Genomic DNA, 18,469 nt, shown 5'->3' with positions numbered 1-18,469 from the left:
ATAATGTGGTAAGGAATAGAAGGTATTAGAAAAATTATGCTTAGAATAAAACATGATGTACCTGATGTAAAGTTGGTAAGTGCTTCCAATACTGCTGATACTTATGCCTCCTATTCCTCACTTTTCTTTGCTTCCTTAAGCCAGGCAGCCTGGCTTTCACTAAAGTTCCAATGGGTCTTACTGCTGATACTTCCCTAGGCTTCTCAAAGCACTACTGATTTTCTTTCTACCTGTCTGAGTCACTCTTTCTCAGGCTCTTCTTCCTCTACAGTGGTTCTCAACCTTCTGGCCCTTTAAATACAGTTCCTCATGTTGTGACCCAAACATAAAATTATTTTCGTTGCTACTTCATAACTGTAATGTTGCTACTGTTATGAATCGTAATGTAAATATCTGATATGCAGGATGGTCTTAGGCGACCCCTGTAAAAGGGTCGTTCGACCACCAAAGGGGTCGAGACCCACAGGATGAGAACCGCTGCAACAGTACCTTTACTACTGGTGTCTGCCAGGGTTTCTTTCACCCACCCTCCTCACTCTCCCCTCTCCCTGGGTGATCTCATCTACTCACAAGGTTCCTAGTGCCACTGAGATTTTTTTTAAAACATTTTTATTGATTTCAGAGAGGAAGGGAGAGGGGAGAGACAGAAACATCAATGATGAGAGAGAATCATTGACCGGCTGCCTCCTGCATGCCCCCTAGTGGGGATTGAGCCCGCAACCCAGGCACGTGTCCTTGACCGGAATCAAACCCAGGACCCTTCAGTCCGAAGGCCGACACTCTAGCCACTGAGCCAAACTAGCCAGAGCACCACTGAGATGTTTTTATTTTTTAGAGAGAGAGGGAGGGAGAGGGAGAGAAATATCGATGAGAGTCAATCAGCTGCCTTCTGCACACTCCCTACTGGGGATTGAGCCCAAAACCCAGGCATGTGCCATGACCAAGAATCGAATCGGTAACCTCTTGGTGCATGGGACAATGCTCAATCTACTGAGCCATACCAGCTGGACTGGATGATTCCATTCTTGAACTCCAGACTTGTACACACTAGCACCTATTTTCATTTGAGTGTCTCTGTGCTTAACATGCCCGAAACTAAAATCATCATTCCCCATAGCTTTTTCCTCCTCCTTTGTTTTCTACTTTAGTGAATTATACCATCACCTATCCAGTATTCCATGCAAGAAACCAGGACATATATTAACCCTCACGCTACTATCTCCAACACATAATTGATACCCAATAGGCAACAGCTTATTCTGCCTCCTAAATGTCGGTTCATTTCATCTACCTTTTTCTATTCCTATCATCTCCACCTTAGTTCATGCCACAATACTCTCTCACTTGGATTATGTCAAAAGAATCCTAATTGGTTTCTCTAACTCCAGTCTTCTCTCAGCATCCTGACCAAAACCAACTCAGGATCAGATTTACACTAAAAAGACATATAATGTCCTTCGAGACTTGGCTCCTCCATAGCTCTTGAGCTGCCTCTGACACATTAAACCCACTCCTCTGGAACTCTGCATTCTCTCAATGCTCCTTGACCTCTCATTGCTAATCCCATACATATTCTGTTTCACCTGGCTAAATACTACTAGATCCAGAAAGCCTTCCCTGACTACCTTTTTGGTACCTTCTCATCCTAGTACTCATCTAAAAGTGCTTAAAGTGTTAGAAATAGCTGTTTGTCATTCTCCATCATAAAGCAGTGGATTCCTTTAAGGCAAGGACTGTTTCATCATTATATTCACATCAATTATGACTGCTTGGCGCACAGTAAATGCTCATCAGATATTTGATAAGTAAATGAACTCACGCTGGAAAGGAGTGATAAAACAAAGTTACCAAATGTCAGAACTTTTAACCTCATTTAAACATCATCTTTAAGAACTATTCAAGCTTTTTATTTTTTAACTAGTGTCCCAGTGCACGGATTCATACACATTGAAAGGAAATTAAATTAGAAAAAATATTTTAATATCGCTATCCATGTCTTGCTAATGAAAAGAAAATAGGATCTATCGAGTCTCCTATCTACCTACTCCAGGACTTCTGTGAAGATCAAATGAGATGAGGCACGGGAAAATGCTTTACAAACATTTGGGTAAACTGTAAAATGTTTGCACCTGGCTATAAAGCAAGTTGGGTTCCTGGGCGGAAGAAACTCCAAGGAGGCTAGTCGCTAGGGAGAGGAAGCCGGGCGTAGCTACGTGACGTCACTACTCGGCACCCACAGCGACCATTTCCAGGCTGGGCTGGGCTGTGGGCCGCATTCTGCGCCATGGAGTCTTGGCAGCATTGGCTGCGATTTGGTGGGGTGTTGCTCCGGGATGGTGGCGGAGCCTGTGTCCCCACTGGGGGGAAGCCGAGTGTTGGTTTGTCGGCACCAAGTCTGTGGTGCCGTTTATTTTTAATGGCCAGTGCGTGTCATGGCAGCTCCTGCATTGAGCGTCTGCCCCCGATGGTCAATGCATGTCACAGCTACCAGTTGGATGGACACTTAGCCTTTTCTGTATATAGATTGGCCTTTTAAATTTTTGTATTGACTTCAAATCATATGCCAAATGTGCCAAGCACTATATGTAAATTATCTCACTTAACCTTCACAACTCTACTAGTAGGTATTTTTTCAGTTATTTTATAGGTGAGGAAATTGAGGAACAAAGGGGTTTGAAGCAACCTTCTGAGGCCACAGGTAGTAAATAGAGAATGACTTAAAACCCAGGCAGCTTGCCTTGAGCCAATGGTCTTTACAACTATGATATACTGCATCCTTCTCAAAACAATTTTCTAGGTGAAATCTGAGTAAAATACTTCATATTATCTGATAAGGAACAATATTACTAGTCTTTGACTCTACCAGTTTAAAATGTAAGAACATCTCTTGGACAAAACTACATTTGAAAACTTTTGGTATTATTTGTCAATATTTATTAGTAAAAACTGTATTTGGATGCAAACTACCAGAACTCACCCAAATGATATTCCTTTATTTAGATAAAAATAAAAGCATTTAAATCCTTAACAACACCAAAGTTTAACTTCTAAAAACATTTTCTAATTTAAGAATTTCACACCATTAAGGAAGCAACCAGCCAAAACCAAATTGTGGTGTATTATCAGAACAAATGATCTGGTTTCTCCAACAAATGAATGGCCATGTGGGCAGGGAAAAAGATGGTGATGACAGGGAGCCTGTTACAGACCAAGTTAGGAGACACATAACTGAAGCCTTTAAATGATCTTATTTAGATTCTAATTTGAATAAATCAACTATAAAAAGACATTGTTGAGATAATAAAGGAAACAAGAATATAGACCAGCCGAAACCGGTTTGGCTCAGTGGATAGAGCGTCGGCCTGCGGACTGAAAGGTCCCAGGTTCGATTCCGGTCAAGGGCATGTACCTGGGTTGCGGGCACATCCCCAGTAGGAGGTGTGCAGGAGGCAGCTGATCGATGTTTCTCTCTCACCGATGTTTCTAACTCTCTATCTCTCTCCCTTCCTCTCTGTAAAAAATCAATAAAATATATTTTTAAAAAAATCAATAAAAACATTAAAACAAAAAAAGAATATAGACCAAATATTAGGATATTAAATAAGGGTGTTTTTTTTAAACTTTGAAAATGGCATGGTGGTTAAATAAAAAAAAAATTAAAAATCAGAGTTGGATATTAAAATGTGAATGTGGGAAATTTTTAAAAATGAATTTAAAAACATTTACATTTTGAGATAAAATGTAAGCTTAATTATATTTGCTTAGTATAAGAAGAGAAATATTTTATTTTAAAGTGTAATCAGCAACTTTGCTTGGTCAACTCATGACATACCTTGCATGAGTTTCGAAGTTTTTGCCTTTCCTTTTTGATGGCTTTTTTCTGGATATCTTTTTCCTTCTTTGCCAGTAATGCTTGTTGTCTAACTTCCTCTTCTTCTTTCTCTTTAGCTAATCGAGCAGCTTCTAATTCAGCTTGTCTTTGCTTTAAAATGGGGAATAAAATCATTTTAATAAGAAAATTAGAATTCCTAAATGCTCTATCATATTATTTAAAAAATTCAATCTTTTAATAAATTTTAAAAAAGATGATACATCAATGTATTGAAGACTGAAGGTTGAACTGGGAAAAGCAGCTGGTAAAGTTCTACAAATACATTTAGGAATGCAAAACAAACATCCTATATAATAAAAGGCTAATATGCAGTTTGTCCCCTCAGGAGTTCAACTGAATGGGAGTTCAACCACTTGCTATGACGGTTGCTGACCACCAGCGGGCAGCGTGGAATGAAGGAAGGTTCTAGCCAGCACGAGGGGGAAGGAAGGCCCCGATCAGCCCTGATCTCTGGCCAGGCCTAGGGACCCCGTGCATGAATTTCATGCACCAGGCCTCTAGTATTAGAAATAAGCATGATATTAAAGAAATTTATATCACATGTTTTTGCTCAAAAATTTGCTGGTTAAGATCCCTCTATCAATTGTACCAACTTGTCATGATTCATTTATAGTAGCAGCTAATTCTCTGCATCCAGATTATGGTTTCTAAACTCGATCTGAAAATTAAAGATTTTATGAATATTAAAGTCCAACTTCATCAAATGTCATCTTACTTTTTCTTTAGCTTCTTGCTCCTTCCGTTTTGCTTCTGCTTTTGCTTTCTTTTCTGCTTCTTTCTTGGCCTTTTCTTCTTCCTTAAATTTTTTTATTCTTGGATCACAGCTATATGCATTGTCTACCAGAAAGAAAGTTAATCTTTTGAATTTCTAACATTTAATTAAAGAACTTAAAAAAAATTAATTACACTTACCAACTAATGTTCTTATTCTGTTCATTTCCTCTTTTTTTCTTTGTGCCCTTGTTGCTCTGTTCTGCTTTTCAATCCATCTCCTTTCATCACGACTATAAAATAGATAATATTGGAAACAAAATATTGCTCATAGATATGACTGAAAATATAACATAATTTTATATGTAAATAATGTCTGAGAAGGTCATCATGCTATGTTATGCTACTAACATTAATGCATGATTTTACTTATAATTAATTTGGATTAATATTTTTGGAATATTTATGTCAAACAATTTCCCAGGGAAAATTAAAATAAAACATAGGTTAAGCACCCAGAAGAAAAAGAATTCACTGAATTGAGCTTTTTGGACAATTCTATATTCCATGGCCTTTTCCTAAGTATATCTTAACTAACTACTGATCTGGCCTCATCTAGCTTAACATATGAGAGGAGGGCTCTCAAAATATCAAAAACTCATTTATATATAGTATATTTTTACATCATTACAAATACCAAAAAGGCAAATAAATATCTTCCTTGCCCAGCCATTGTGGCTCAGTGGATGAGCGTTGACCTGTGAATCAGGAGGTCACGGTTCGTTTCCGGTTGGGGCATATGCCCGGGTTGCGGGCTCAATCCCCAGTAAGCGGCTTGCAGGAGGCTGCCGATCAACGATCCTCTCTCATCATTAATGTTTCTCTCTTTCTCTCTCTGCCTTCCTCTCTGAAATCAATAAAAATATAATTTAAATAAAATCTCCCTTTATTAATGATTGATATACATACCACTCTGCTTTTTCTTTTTCTTCTTCATCTAGGTAAGAAAATTCTCTCCAAGAATCAAAATTATACCTGTAGACAGAAATAAGTAAAATAAAAACAAATAAACTCTTTAAAATTAACTTAGAGGCATATAATTTTAAAAAACATTAATGGCAGCCCTGGCTGATATTGTTCATTGGTTAGAGCAGTGGTCGGCAAACTGTGGCTCGCTAGCCACATGCGGCTCTTTGGCCCCTTGAGTGTGGCTCTTCCACAAAATACCACGTGTGGGCGCACACGTACAGTGCGATGGAAACTTCGTGGCCCATGTGGAGAAGTCGGTATTTTGTGGAAGAGCCACACTCAAGGGGCCAAAGAGCCGCAGTTTACCGACCACTGGGTTAGAGCACCAGCTTATACATCGAAAGGTCTCGGGTTCGAGTCCTGGTCAAGGGCACATAGCTGGTTTGCAGGTTCAATCTCTGGCTCAGTCAGGGTGTGTGTGGGAGGTAACCAATCAATGTGTCTCTCTCACATTAATGTTTCTCTCTCTCTCTCCCCTTGCCCACCCTCCCTTTCACTCTCTCTAAAAATCAATGGGAAAAATATCCTTGGGTGAGGATTAACAAAACAAACAAACAAAAACCCCAATATTAATGGCAAGTGAATGAGTTGTGTTTTTTTTTTTAACAAATCCCCTCCACTCCCTTCTGGTACTGAATTAACACTATGTTCAAGTCTTTTCTTCCTTTTTTAATGACATTGTATGAAAATCTAAAATATACTTATCATTCCCCTCCAGTCAAAAATCACACCTCCTTGTTAGTTCTTCTATTAGGTTTCTCTCTCGCTGGGGACTTGTTAAGTTTTCCTTGCCATCACCATTGCTACTCTGTCAACTCTTAAACCATAGTAGTGGTTATTTTTAGCAACTAAAACTGATAGAGCTAAATTTTGTCATTTTTGTTTTACATGATTTTATGTTTTAATATATCAGATATTAATGAGAAAATACAGTAGCCACTGTATATTAAGCTCTTTAAAAATTAAGAAATTAGTTATAGAGACAAATAGTACTGTTTCTTCCACACGTACTCAAGTACTTTTAATAGCAAGATAGCTAGTGAAGATGTATTTATTTTTATTCAATTCAAATGACTACTCAGTTTTAATTTTTTACCATTAGAGTGTGCGTGGTATCTAGAAATCTGATTAATAGAAAACATTGAAAAACAATCATAAAAGCCTAAATATCATATAGGAGCTAATAGAGTGTTTATTAATTTCTGAACAAAGTGCTTTTGATCCCTCGATTAATTTATGAACAATCAAGTATTTACTGAATACTTAGTCTTTAAAAAAAAAATCACAGCATCATAAAATCAGTGTATCCACTTACCAGAAAGAATAAAATGCATCTACATCTTCAAATGATGAATTCATATCACCAAGTTTAGGGACATTTTTCTTATTTGACCATCTGAAATATTAAAAGAAAATTCAATTAAAAATCTGGTACAGAAGTTCAACAGACAAATTCTTCCTCTCCTAAATCTTCCTCTCCTAGGTCCTCTAAGACTAAAGAGATGGAGCTGGAAAATTAGGAGTGGTGTGCTGAACAACACAGGTGCAATAGAGGACAAGGATGGATAGGAATGGGCGAGGAAACAATGAAATGGTGTTTTATCCATCAGGTTATCATCAGTCTGTAAGTTACAGGGTTGTAGCAGCTGCCAGTGGCTGGCTAGGAAAAACAGGCCCTGAACCCCTTTCCCCGTAAACGGGCAGTACAGCAATCTGCAGGCCTAGCCTTTTAAAAAATGTTAATACTCACAGAGGGAATAAATTTCCACCCCCTCATCACCACCACATTCCCCCGAAGAGTCAGACTTTTAGGTTCAGCACCTCACCCATCACATAGTAAAAGGATCTTAAGGCTACTTACTGACTTGTTTTCCATTCTAGAAAACCATTCTACAAAAAAATAATACATTGTCTTTTTTTTTTTTTACCACCTTCAATACTGTTACAAAACAAAAGTGAAGAAAAAGATTAGAAGAAATATTAGACCCCACCAAATAGCTAATCAAAGTGGTTCTCAAATGTGGATGCACATTAGCATCACCTAGGAACATTAAAAACCCTACATGAATTCGAAAACTATTAAACTGAAATCACAATTAAATCACAATCTCTTTAGGTATCAGAAATTTTTCAGACTCTACAGTTGAATCCATTTGCAGTCCAGATATACTCCATAAAAAACCTTTCAATGCAGATGTAACCAAAAAATTTAGAATACTGGTACACCCTATGTAAAAACTGATTTAAATGAAAGAAATTAAATATGCTTTAATCTTAAATATAAATCATCCTTAGTCAGAGAACCTTATGATAAACAGATGCTCAAAAAATAGAACAAAAGCCTGGTCGGTATGGCCCGGTGGTGGTGTCGATCTATGAACCAGGAGGTTGCAGTTCGATTCTCTGTCAGGGCACATGCCTGAGTTGGTTGCAGGCTTGATCCCTAGTGTGAGGCATGCAGGAGGCAGCCAATCAATGATTCTCTTTCATCACTGATGATTCTATCTCTCTTTCCCTCTCCCTTCCCCTCTGAAATCAATAAAAATATGTATAAAAAAAGAACAAAAGCTTTTTTCAAGTGATAATGGGCCAAATAGAGCAATGTACCCATTAATAAAAGAGAAACAGAAAAATGGGAAATTACTGTCACCTAAGTAACGGTATCACACTACATAAAAGCAGTCTGCCCCCAAGGAAAACTCAAAAGAAAAACATTCCATGAGTTATAAAAGAATTTCACTATGGAAAAGTAAAACTTCTGTTTAGAGAGCAAAACAGAAACCTAGAAACTATAAGAAGCAGGCCAATACAGGAATGATTTTCAACTGGTGTGCCACAAGAATTTTTAAAACATGCAATACCCGACTATTTAGTCAGGGGCACTGACCTCTTTTCCCTTAGACTGTCAAATAAAAATATGACGACAGCCAACACAACAATAGCCGTCTGGTGATACCTATTTATTTTTTTGTCAGATCGGCAGAAAATATATTTTTTTTGTGTGCCACAGAATTTTAGTAATTAGTTTATGTGTGCCATGAGATGAAAAAGGCTGAAAACTGCTGCAATAGAGCATAATGAAAGGGGATGCCTTAACTCACCTGGAATTCCTTTCAAACACTGGGGAAAACACTTCGAAGAAATTGTCTTTTGCTTCACTTTTAGAAGGAACTGAGTTATCGAAAGTAGGATCTACACTGTTAAATGCTCGTCTTTTCACTGGATCAGATAACATTTCATAAGCTGAGGAAAAAATGATAAGGTCATATTACCATGACTTGACATTTTTTTCCCTGTGAGAAAAAAAAAATTCCCCTTCCTTTAAAAAAAGTCATTATTTTTCACATTTAAAATTTTATGTGCTTGGGGGGTAGAATTTAATCTAGGTGAAGAAAGCTCTAGCACTACTAGATATAATTGCACTTAACCTCTTTAAGTGGCTCTTCTGGAAGGGAAATGACAAAACAACAGTTTAAAATACTCATCCTTTGGTCAAGATGGCAGCACAGGTAAATGCGGCCTCACATCCTCCCACGATCACATCAAAATTACAACTAAGTTACAAAACAGCCATCATTCAGAACCCCTGGAATCTAGCTGAACAGAAGTCCTCTAACTATGGATGTGAAGAAGCCACATCGAGACTGGTAGGAAGGGTGATGTGGAATGGTGGAATGGGCGGGCCCACACCAACATGTGGTGGGTAACAATCAGGAGGGCTATCTCAGCTGCAGAGGTTCCTCCTGAGGAGCGAGGGGTCCCAGCCCCACACCAGGTTCCCCAGCCCAGGGTTCCAGTGCCGGGAAGAGAAGTCCCATAACTTCTGGCTGTGAAAACCAGCAGGGATGGTGGCTGAGATGAAGGCTGCTGGAGTTCCTGGTGTTCCTCTTCAAGGGCCTGCGCACAAACTTACAGACTCACTCACTCTGAACTCCAGCACTGGGCCAGCAGTTTGAAAGACACCAGGGACATACGGGGAGGAACTGAATTGTCTGGTATTAGGGTGAGAGCTGACGGGGTAACTTTCTCCTAGACAGAAATGCTGGCAGAGGCCACTGTTCCTTTGCTGAGGCCTCTCCCCACAGAATCAGTAGGCAGGTGGCCTATTTGTCTCCCCCAACCTGGCAACACTGTTCACCTTGCCCTGGTGATTTCCTGAAACCCTGTCCCACCCAAGCTGTTTCTTTCCAGTGGCTTTTTCATACAAATGGCCTGTCTTCACTCATGCTTTGGACTTCCCCACAATCTCTAGAAGTTTCACAAACCCCAAACAAGCAGCATATGCCTTGTACATATTGCTAAGTGGCCCTAGACTGGCTTCAGCACACACACAGCTTTTCTTCTCCAGGCACCTCCAAGCCCAGCAGCTATCTGCAGATTGTTTTGTGGCTCATGCCAAGAAGCTCTAGAAAAGGCACAGGTGGTGGCTGACCTTGGCCTGCACCTCTCAGGAGGCCCCAAAGCCAGTGCACCTGGTGGACAGCTTCAGACCATGCTGAAGGACCACTCGACACACTCGAGGCAGACTCATTAGGCACTGGAGCCCCATAGAAGCCAGTCTTGCTCTGTGGTGTTGGCCCCTGAACAGCAGATCCTCCATGGTGGTTGCGCCCAGTCCTTGAAGCCAATCCACATGAGTCACCCACCTGGAGCATCCAGCTCAGGTGACCCAAGAGGATGCGCCACTGGACTCTATAGGACACTACTACAGAAAACCACTGAAATAAGTCAGACAGAGAAAGACAAATGCCATATGATTTCACTTATGTGTGGAAACCAAAAAACAAAATAAACAAACAAACAGAACAGAAACAGACTCATAAAGAGAGAGAACATTTTGGAAGAGGGGTTGGTGAGATGGGTGAAAAAGTGAAGGAATTAAGACGTACAAATTAGTTGTTACAGAATAGTCATGGGGATGTTTACAAAGTACAGCATAGGGAACATAGTAATATTGCAATAACTACGTATGGTGTCAAATAGGTTCTAGACTTACTGGGTGATCACTTCGTAAGTTATATAAATGTCTAATCTCTGGGTTATACACCTGAACTAATATAATATTGTAAGTTAAGTGTAATTGAAAAATAAAAAAACTAGTAAAAAAATACTCATCCCTTAAGAAAACATAACTGAGGAAAAACAAATTGTTAGAAAATTAACTTAGATCCCCAGGTTGTGAACAAAGGATCTCAGGCATCTTGAGCATTGTGTAAAAGTGGGCCAATAAGAATACATTTAAAAGGTGTGTTACAATTTTTAAAAAATTGGCATCAAAATGTAAAATCACATTTAAGGAAACGTTTAGAAATGGTGGCACCTATATTAATCTGCTTAGCAAGGACATGGTTATGTAATTACCAATTAACATTTGTGGGTCCTGTATTAGGATACAAGCAACTTAATATAAATTAGCAAAACGTCTGAGGAACAGTTTAGTCCCATAAAGTATCTGAAATGAGAAAGATTTTAGTATTTTCATCATTAGCTGTAACAGGTATGAATTCACCCTAGGATGAGCTTCTTAAAAGAATCACCTGGTGATCTCATTAAAAAAATACAGATTCCGATTCAGTATAGGTCTAGGGTGGGGCCTGCGCTTCTGCATTTCTGAAAAGCTGTCAGGTGCTGCTGATGCTGCTGGTTGAGAGAACCTCACTTTGTGTAGTGAGGTTCTGGGGAAAATTACCAAAAATAACCACATGTAACTGAAAATGAGTAATCATCACTATTAGAAATGCCTGACTCTAAAATATTTCCTTACCTTTAGTTATGCAAGTGAAGTAGTCATTATCTCCTTCTTTTATTGGTTCACCAGCTGCTTTCCGTTTGTCTGGGTGATGTTTTAAAACCATTGCTTTATCTACAAAATAAGCCAGATTTAGATAATTTGTTACTTTAGACATTAAAACTAAGAAAAAAGATGAGCTAAATAGCGTTTCTAAAATCATAATGCTAATTTAAAAATATTTTGCCTATGGTAAAACATAAGCTTATTAAATGTGGAAATTAGAGAAACAAAGAATCATTTAAGAAGTGGCCGAAGTGCCAGCACCTAAAGCCAATTACTGTTAACATTTTAGTGTATTTTCACAGACTTCTTTCCCTTAAGCATATGCTTCAAAAATTTTAGGTATAATCTTATCATATATATCAGTTTATATTCTGCTTTTTTCCAACTTAACATTTTCCTGGTTCTGAAGGTAGAGAGTGTGGTCATGCATTGGTATAACCATATGATAACATGCGGTTCAATTTAGAGTTATGGCTATAGACTATGATCCTGCACATTTTTTCAAAAGGAAAACATTTCCTATGCCAGATATCTGATGATTTCAAAATAACTAAATACTTACGTGCTGCTTTGATCTGTCTCTGTGTAGCTTTGTATCTTACATGGCCAAGTCCAAGTACTGCATAATGATCTTGGTTCTGATAAAGACATAAAAGGGAGTCAAGTTTAAAATGCAGCAATATATACTATCTCTTGTGTTTTGGCACCCTGAAACAGTGCTTCCCAAAGATGTTCCCATGACAGAAGTCCAGTGAGACATTCTGTATAAAATGGGTTCTGTGGTCATTTAAGTTTGGGAAATGCAGACTCTTGTATAGCCTTTTTGATGATTTGATGCACATAAGCCTAATAAAGGCTCTGAGAAGTTCTGCAATTAAGAAAACAGAAATCTGTAAAACCCAGCATTTTCCAAGCTTACTTGACCATAGGACCCCTTTTCCCCTTAAAATCTATTAACATACTATGGCCATTCTTAAATGAAAGTGTAGCCAGGAAGATTTCAGATCTGAAGAGAGCATCACAGCAGCCCTAGGGCAGTAATAGGCAAGAACTAGGAGCCACAGGGACCAAAGAAGGTAGGTTAAATGGAAATTTTGAGAAAGCGAGGGATGAGGCTTCTCTCAATAGAAGTACCTCTTTCATTTCTGCTTTGGTTAACAGCATTGCAAATTTAGAAGTTGGGGTAGCAACTCGAGTGAAGGTTCCTTACAGAACTCTAGTATTGGAGAATGAGTGGGAAGGAAGGGGAGTTACGAGCATCAAAGATAGGAGAAAAAAGTCAAATAAGGCTGACTGGTTTCCCTTCAAACTCAGGATTGCAAATTTCATAGGGATTGGCCCCGTTATTAGACCTGGCAACCATACTTTTTCAGTTAGTTCACCTTTCCACTCACTAAAATTACTATTACATACCTTCTGTCTTCTGGTCTTTCTTTAAAACTTATAGACCCTTCTTAACCCTCTCATCAATGTCCGTGCCTCTTGCTTAACTAAAAAACTTAAGTTACACTATTCAAATTCCAGCTTCTTTCTACCATCCTACCTGCATCAAGACATTTTTCCCTCCTTTCCCTTTATTCATAATTGAGAAAGCCTGTCCTACCAAAACAAATTACTCCTTCGTCTTGGTTCTGAATATCACCTTTTCTAAGGCTCCTCAAATACTAGCATCTTTCAGCTATCTCCTAATTTCAACTGGGTTATTTTCATCATTATAAAAAGATGCTCTATTGTATCTCATCTTTAAAAAAACAAAACAAAAACAAAACCCTTCCCGGACCCCTTTTCCAGCTACCATCCTATTTTCCAGCTGCCTATCAAAGTTGAACTTCTTTTTTAAAAAATATTTTTTTATTGATTTCACAGAGGAAGAGAGAGAGAGAAACATCAATGATGAGAGAATCATTGATCGGCTGCCTCCTGCACGTCCCACACTGGGGATTGAGCCTGATCTCCTGGTTCATAGGTCAATGCTCAACCACTGAGCCACATGGGCTGGGCAAAGCTAAACTCCTTGAAGAAGCTGTCTCCTCTAGCATCAATTTTCAAACCGCTCCAATCTGGTTCAGCTCTGTCCACTTCTAGCCCAGGTGCTACAAAGTTGCTCTTTTCAATATCAATTTCCAGGTACCAAATCCAAGATCACCCATCTGCCCTCACTTGGCTTCAACTCCCATTGGCAGCACAACCAACTCTTTTTATTGAAACGTTATCTTCCTTTAGTTTCTGTAAATCCATTATGTTTTCCTCCCACCGATCAGTCGCTTTTTCAGTCATTTTTACTAGTTAATCAATGATCTGCAAAGCTCAGTCCTGAGGTTTCTTTTTGTCTCTCTATACTTTGATCCTAGGTGAGCTGATTGAATGCTGGGCTGGAATGTGGTAAGAACCGTGTAAATGTTCATGACTCCCCATTTCTGTCCCTCCTCCACCCCCCTAAGTTCTTAAACACTGCCAGTGCTTCAAACTCTAATAAGGCTTTTCACTGAGGACCACTACTCCTGACTTCCTCGCCCCTCCCTCATTCACTCTGTTCCAACCACTTGCCTTCTCTCAGTTCCTGGAACATTCCAAACTTATTTCTGCCTCAGCACACGCTCTCTGCACGGAATGCCCCTCTCCCTGATCTTTATAAATCATCCAGGTTTCATCTTAAATGTCAGTTCCACTGGCCTCCCCACCTACTCAGTCTAAGTCAGTCACCTGAACACTCCATCACTCTGTTGTTCTTTGCCCAGCACTTAGTGGCCACATTCCTGACTGCTTGCTTATTACCTGTTTCCTCACTGACATGTAAGGTTTGTGGAAGCAGCAATACTGTCTTATTCAGCACAGTATCTTTAGCACCCATAAAAATATCTGAAACACACAGCAGGTGCTTGATCCCTATTTGTTGAATGAAACAATTAAAAGAATGTATGAACTCCGCCACCTTGCTCTGATGTCATCTACTCTTTTCTATACCGAAGATCTTCTCCATTCTTTCTTCCTTTTCTCTCTTGTCGCTCTTAATGCCCCCCAATTCTATGTCCTCCTGATCCTTCCTTTCCCTCAAGTTACTGTTTTCTCTCATTTTCTCTACAACCCAGCTTTGAAAGAGTATTTTATTTTACACTTAGGTCTCATTTTATTACCTCCTAATAACTCTTCAACCCACTGCAATTTCTTGCTACCCCAATCATTTCACTAGAACGGCTTTCACGGTGGTCACCTAAACTTCGTTTGCCAAACCCAGTGGCTTTTTATCTTTATTTATGTTATGTGGTTGACCTCTCTCCAAAGCAGTGACACTGGTGATTGTGTTTTCTTCTTGTGACTTCCTCCTCCCTTAGTTTTTGGAAGAGTATAGTGCCTGATGTTTAATGAAACTTTGTTAAGCAAATTTTTTTTGTCTTCCTTCTACTTCTTTTACTCTTCTTAGTATCCTTTGCTGTTTCTCCTCCTATAATCACCCTTAAATATCTATCGGTGCTGTGCTCCTCAAGGTTGTTCTTTTCTTTTAAAACTGATGATGATGGCAGGAGAATCAATTCACACTTTCTGAGTGCTTATATACTTTTCTAAGTACTTTATACATATGCCTTACCTCATTTAACACTCACTTCAATCAATGAGATAGGAACTCTTATTATATACTATTTATTTTGAATTTATCAGGTGTCCAAGCACTAGTTAAGTGCCTTCTATGCATCATTTCACTAATCTTCACTATAATCCTCTGAGCTGTAACAATATCATTGTACCAATAAGGGAAATGAGAAATAAGATGCAGAGATGTCAGGTAACTTTCCCAAGGTCCCAGCACACTAAATGGGCAGAATCAGATTTGAATTCAGGCACTCTAATTCCAAAGTCTGTACACTTAAGTATTATACTAGCACCAACTTAAGCAATAATACCTCTTTGTCTATATTCTTCTCCTTGGCTGATGTCATTCAATTTCCCACAGCCTCAACTATCACCTATGTGCCAACGACTTGCAAATGCTTTTTACCTCTAACCTCTTTGCAGAGTCACGAACCAATTTCTAACCACCTAATAGACAACTTCACTAGTATGTTACCAGAACCTCGATTTTGACATAACCAAATTTGAACACAAACACCACTCCCCACAAACTTCCTTTTCCTGCATCCCAGTGTTGGTAACAAGCCCAAATGCACAGAGGTCTTCTGAATACATTCCCTTTTCTTGTGACACACAGACAAGGTCAAAACTTCTCAAGACTACCCTCCTCACCCCCAAAATTTATCCCCTCTTCCTCAAAACCCAGTCACAAATTTAATTCAAGCATCAGGCATTCATTTGAAGGCTTAAATTATTGCATTAGGCCTATACTAGCAAATTATTCACTTCCCCTCCAGACCTGCCCTCCCTTTGCAAGCAATTTTCTGTGCTGCCAGGAGAATTACTTTTCTAAAATTAGCTTAGAAACTTTTAATGACTTCCTACTGCCCTGAAATAAAATTCCTTCCTTAGCATGGCATAAAAAGGACACTACACAGTTTGATCTAGAGGAGCGGTTGCCACCGGCGGTCCGCAGACCACTGGTGGTCCGTGAGGTCCGAAAGGTTGGTGACCGCTGATCTAGAGTCTGTTTTAGGCGGAATTTCTCACCACCTTCCCTCAAGAACAACCCTTACTCTAATCTTAACTAATCCCAAAAAGGTGGTAGGTAGTCTTTTACGCGTTTGTGTTTTTGCATCTCTATTCCTTCTGCCCAGAATACCTTTTCTCCCTTCTTTGCTTCACAAGCTGCCTCTCATCCTTTTAAGACCAGCTCAAACATCATCTTCCCTGTGAGGCCTTCCTAGACGTCTTCAGCAGAAGGAGTATCCTATGGCTGGTGTGATCCCACTCAAGGCTCAACAATGAAAAGGTGCTCAACTATCGTTGTCTGACTGCAGCCTCTTACAGCGTGGTTTATTCATGGAGAACTCATGAGAAAATTGCCTGTGTCTAACACAGCATCTGACTGAACAAAAGGTTCAGCTGTTAAATACCTTCCAGTCCTTGGGATCAAGCGTCTTCAGCATGGGAAATTCTTCTAACTGCAACTCTTCATCTTCTGATTCCTCTGATAACTCTTTCTTATCCTCCAGTTCCTGAAAAGAGGCAGAAGCATTTCTGTTTCTCCTCTTAACAAAAGCTTCAAACCATCTTCCCACAGGTTCAACTTGACAGAGTGTTGAGGCTGTGATTGAAAGTGTTAAGAGAGGCTTCAATGTATTGCATGGAATAAATCTGTTTCAAGGCAGTAAGATCAAAACAGTGATAGCATCAGAATATAATTTTAAAACCATCAACTAAGAAAACGGCTGCAATAATCCAGTTAACATGAGGGTTGGCAATAAATTTACAGAGTATTCAATAAACCTCTTGCACTTAGCTGAGAAAACAAAACATTCACCAATGTCAACAATAAACCAACACTCTTCTGGGGATCTGAGAAGGTGAGGAACAGGAAGAAATGTTGCAAACTTGCTAGTCTTGTCAAGACAACCTTCTAAAAACAACTAACAGTATCTTAATTTTAAAACCCTGATTTGTCCTGACAGACAATTGTCCGGCAGCTAAGGGGACTTACTAAACCAACGGCCCGAGCGGAGCAAGCGCTGCCTGAAGTCAGAGGCGCTGGAGTTCGGGGGGTCCCCACTGGTGGCTACGTGAAATGAGCCAGAGATGCCTCCAACTCACAACGGAGCAGGCACCTATCTGACATGACTCCTGGGAGGACTGATGGACAAACCACGGCAGCACTTCGGAGCAAGGCTTTACCATTACTCCTGGGCAGTGAGGGTAAGTCAGTCAATCTGCATATTCACATTTCAAAAAATGTAATTTAGGTCAGGGGAAAAAAGTTAACGTCTTAATTCCAATTTCATATTACATCTGAAAGCAAAAGCCTTCCTTTGCTCAGCTATCAATAACTCAGATGTAAATGCTCCTTGTACCTAAAGCCACGATGTTCTAAAAATAACTGAGTTTTTATGTTTTGATTAGTTTGGGAAATTAAGATTTCCTCTACCATATACAGGAGAGGATTCAAACCGTAATGTTCAGTAAGTACTGCCCTCCCCACGTGGCTCAGTGGTTGGGCCTCGACCTATGAACCAGGAGGTCAAGGTTCAACAGGAGGGCAAGGTTCAACTCCCAGTCAGAGCACATGCCCGGTTGCGGGTTCGATCCCCAGCGTGGGGCGTGCAGACGGCAGCCGATCAATGATTCCCTCTCATCACTGATGTTTCTATCTCTCGCTCCCTCTGCCGTCCTCTCCGAAACCAAGACATATATATGTACTATCTGTGTAGTGTGACTTTGTTTTCTTACCATGCTTGTGTTTTTAAAAAATATATATTTTATTGATTTATTACACAGAGGAAGGGAGAGGGATAGAGTTAGAAACATTGATCAGCTGCCTCCTGCACATCTCCTACTGGGGATGTGCCCGCGACCAAGGTACATGCCCTTGACCGGAATCGAACCCGAGACCCTTCAGTCCGAAGGCCGACGCTCTATCCACTGAGCAACACGGTTAGGGCGCTTGTTTGTTTTTTAAATCCCCACCTGAGGACATGCTTGTTGATGTGAGAGAGGAAAGAAAGAGAGGCACATCCACCTGCTGCTTCCCCTGTGCCCGGAGCGGGGCTCCAACCCGCAGCCGGGGCAGGTGCTCTGCCGGGAACGGGACCCGCGGCCTCCCGCACCGGAGGCGCCGACCACTGGGCACACTGGTGAAGTGCGCACGAATGCAACACGTGCCATGATACCCGCTCCGAACCACATCCGACAAGCGTGTCCCGAGCGGCTGCGGTGGCTCACGCAGGTCGCTGAGCCGGAGACTCGAGCTTAGTGTCCGCGGCGTCACCTGTCGGACCCTAAGCACCGGGCACGCTTCCCCGCCGGGCCGCGCTGACGTCTCCCCGCGGATCAGCGGCGGCCCGGGCCAGGGTCTCTCTACTGAGCACGGGGACCGGGGTCTGAGGTCTGACAGTTGAAAAACAAAGCGGGGCGAACGGAGAGAGGGGGGAAGGTGTCGAGCA

The 18,469-nt window shown here is 40.4% G+C and overlaps 1 protein-coding gene across 3 annotated transcripts in view; it reads right to left on the bottom strand.

Annotated features, from left to right (window-relative positions):
- The window catches only part of DNAJC2 (DnaJ heat shock protein family (Hsp40) member C2), a 28,291-nt gene that overhangs the window by 9,178 nt on the left and 644 nt on the right, over positions 1-18,469 (bottom strand). For 2 of the 3 annotated variants that reach the window (XM_006085412.3, XM_006085411.3), the window contains exons 2-10: positions 16,430-16,620; positions 11,989-12,064; positions 11,397-11,495; positions 8,734-8,875; positions 6,948-7,028; positions 5,573-5,638; positions 4,805-4,896; positions 4,608-4,729; positions 3,833-3,982 (exon numbers count right to left, since the gene is read on the bottom strand). In XM_006085412.3, coding sequence (XP_006085474.1) covers positions 3,833-3,982; positions 4,608-4,729; positions 4,805-4,896; positions 5,573-5,638; positions 6,948-7,028; positions 8,734-8,875; positions 11,397-11,495; positions 11,989-12,064; positions 16,430-16,620 — 1,019 coding nt within the window. The remainder of the gene's footprint in view (positions 1-3,832; positions 3,983-4,607; positions 4,730-4,804; positions 4,897-5,572; positions 5,639-6,947; positions 7,029-8,733; positions 8,876-11,396; positions 11,496-11,988; positions 12,065-16,429; positions 16,621-18,469) is intronic. The other variant, XM_006085414.3, reaches the window with a different exon arrangement.

Source organism: Myotis lucifugus, unplaced genomic scaffold, assembly GCF_000147115.1.
Source record: "Myotis lucifugus unplaced genomic scaffold, Myoluc2.0 scaffold_18, whole genome shotgun sequence".
Taxonomy (NCBI): domain Eukaryota; kingdom Metazoa; phylum Chordata; class Mammalia; order Chiroptera; family Vespertilionidae; genus Myotis; species Myotis lucifugus.
Note: the sequence above shows the minus strand (reverse complement) of the source record. Positions and strands in the feature narration are given on the sequence as shown.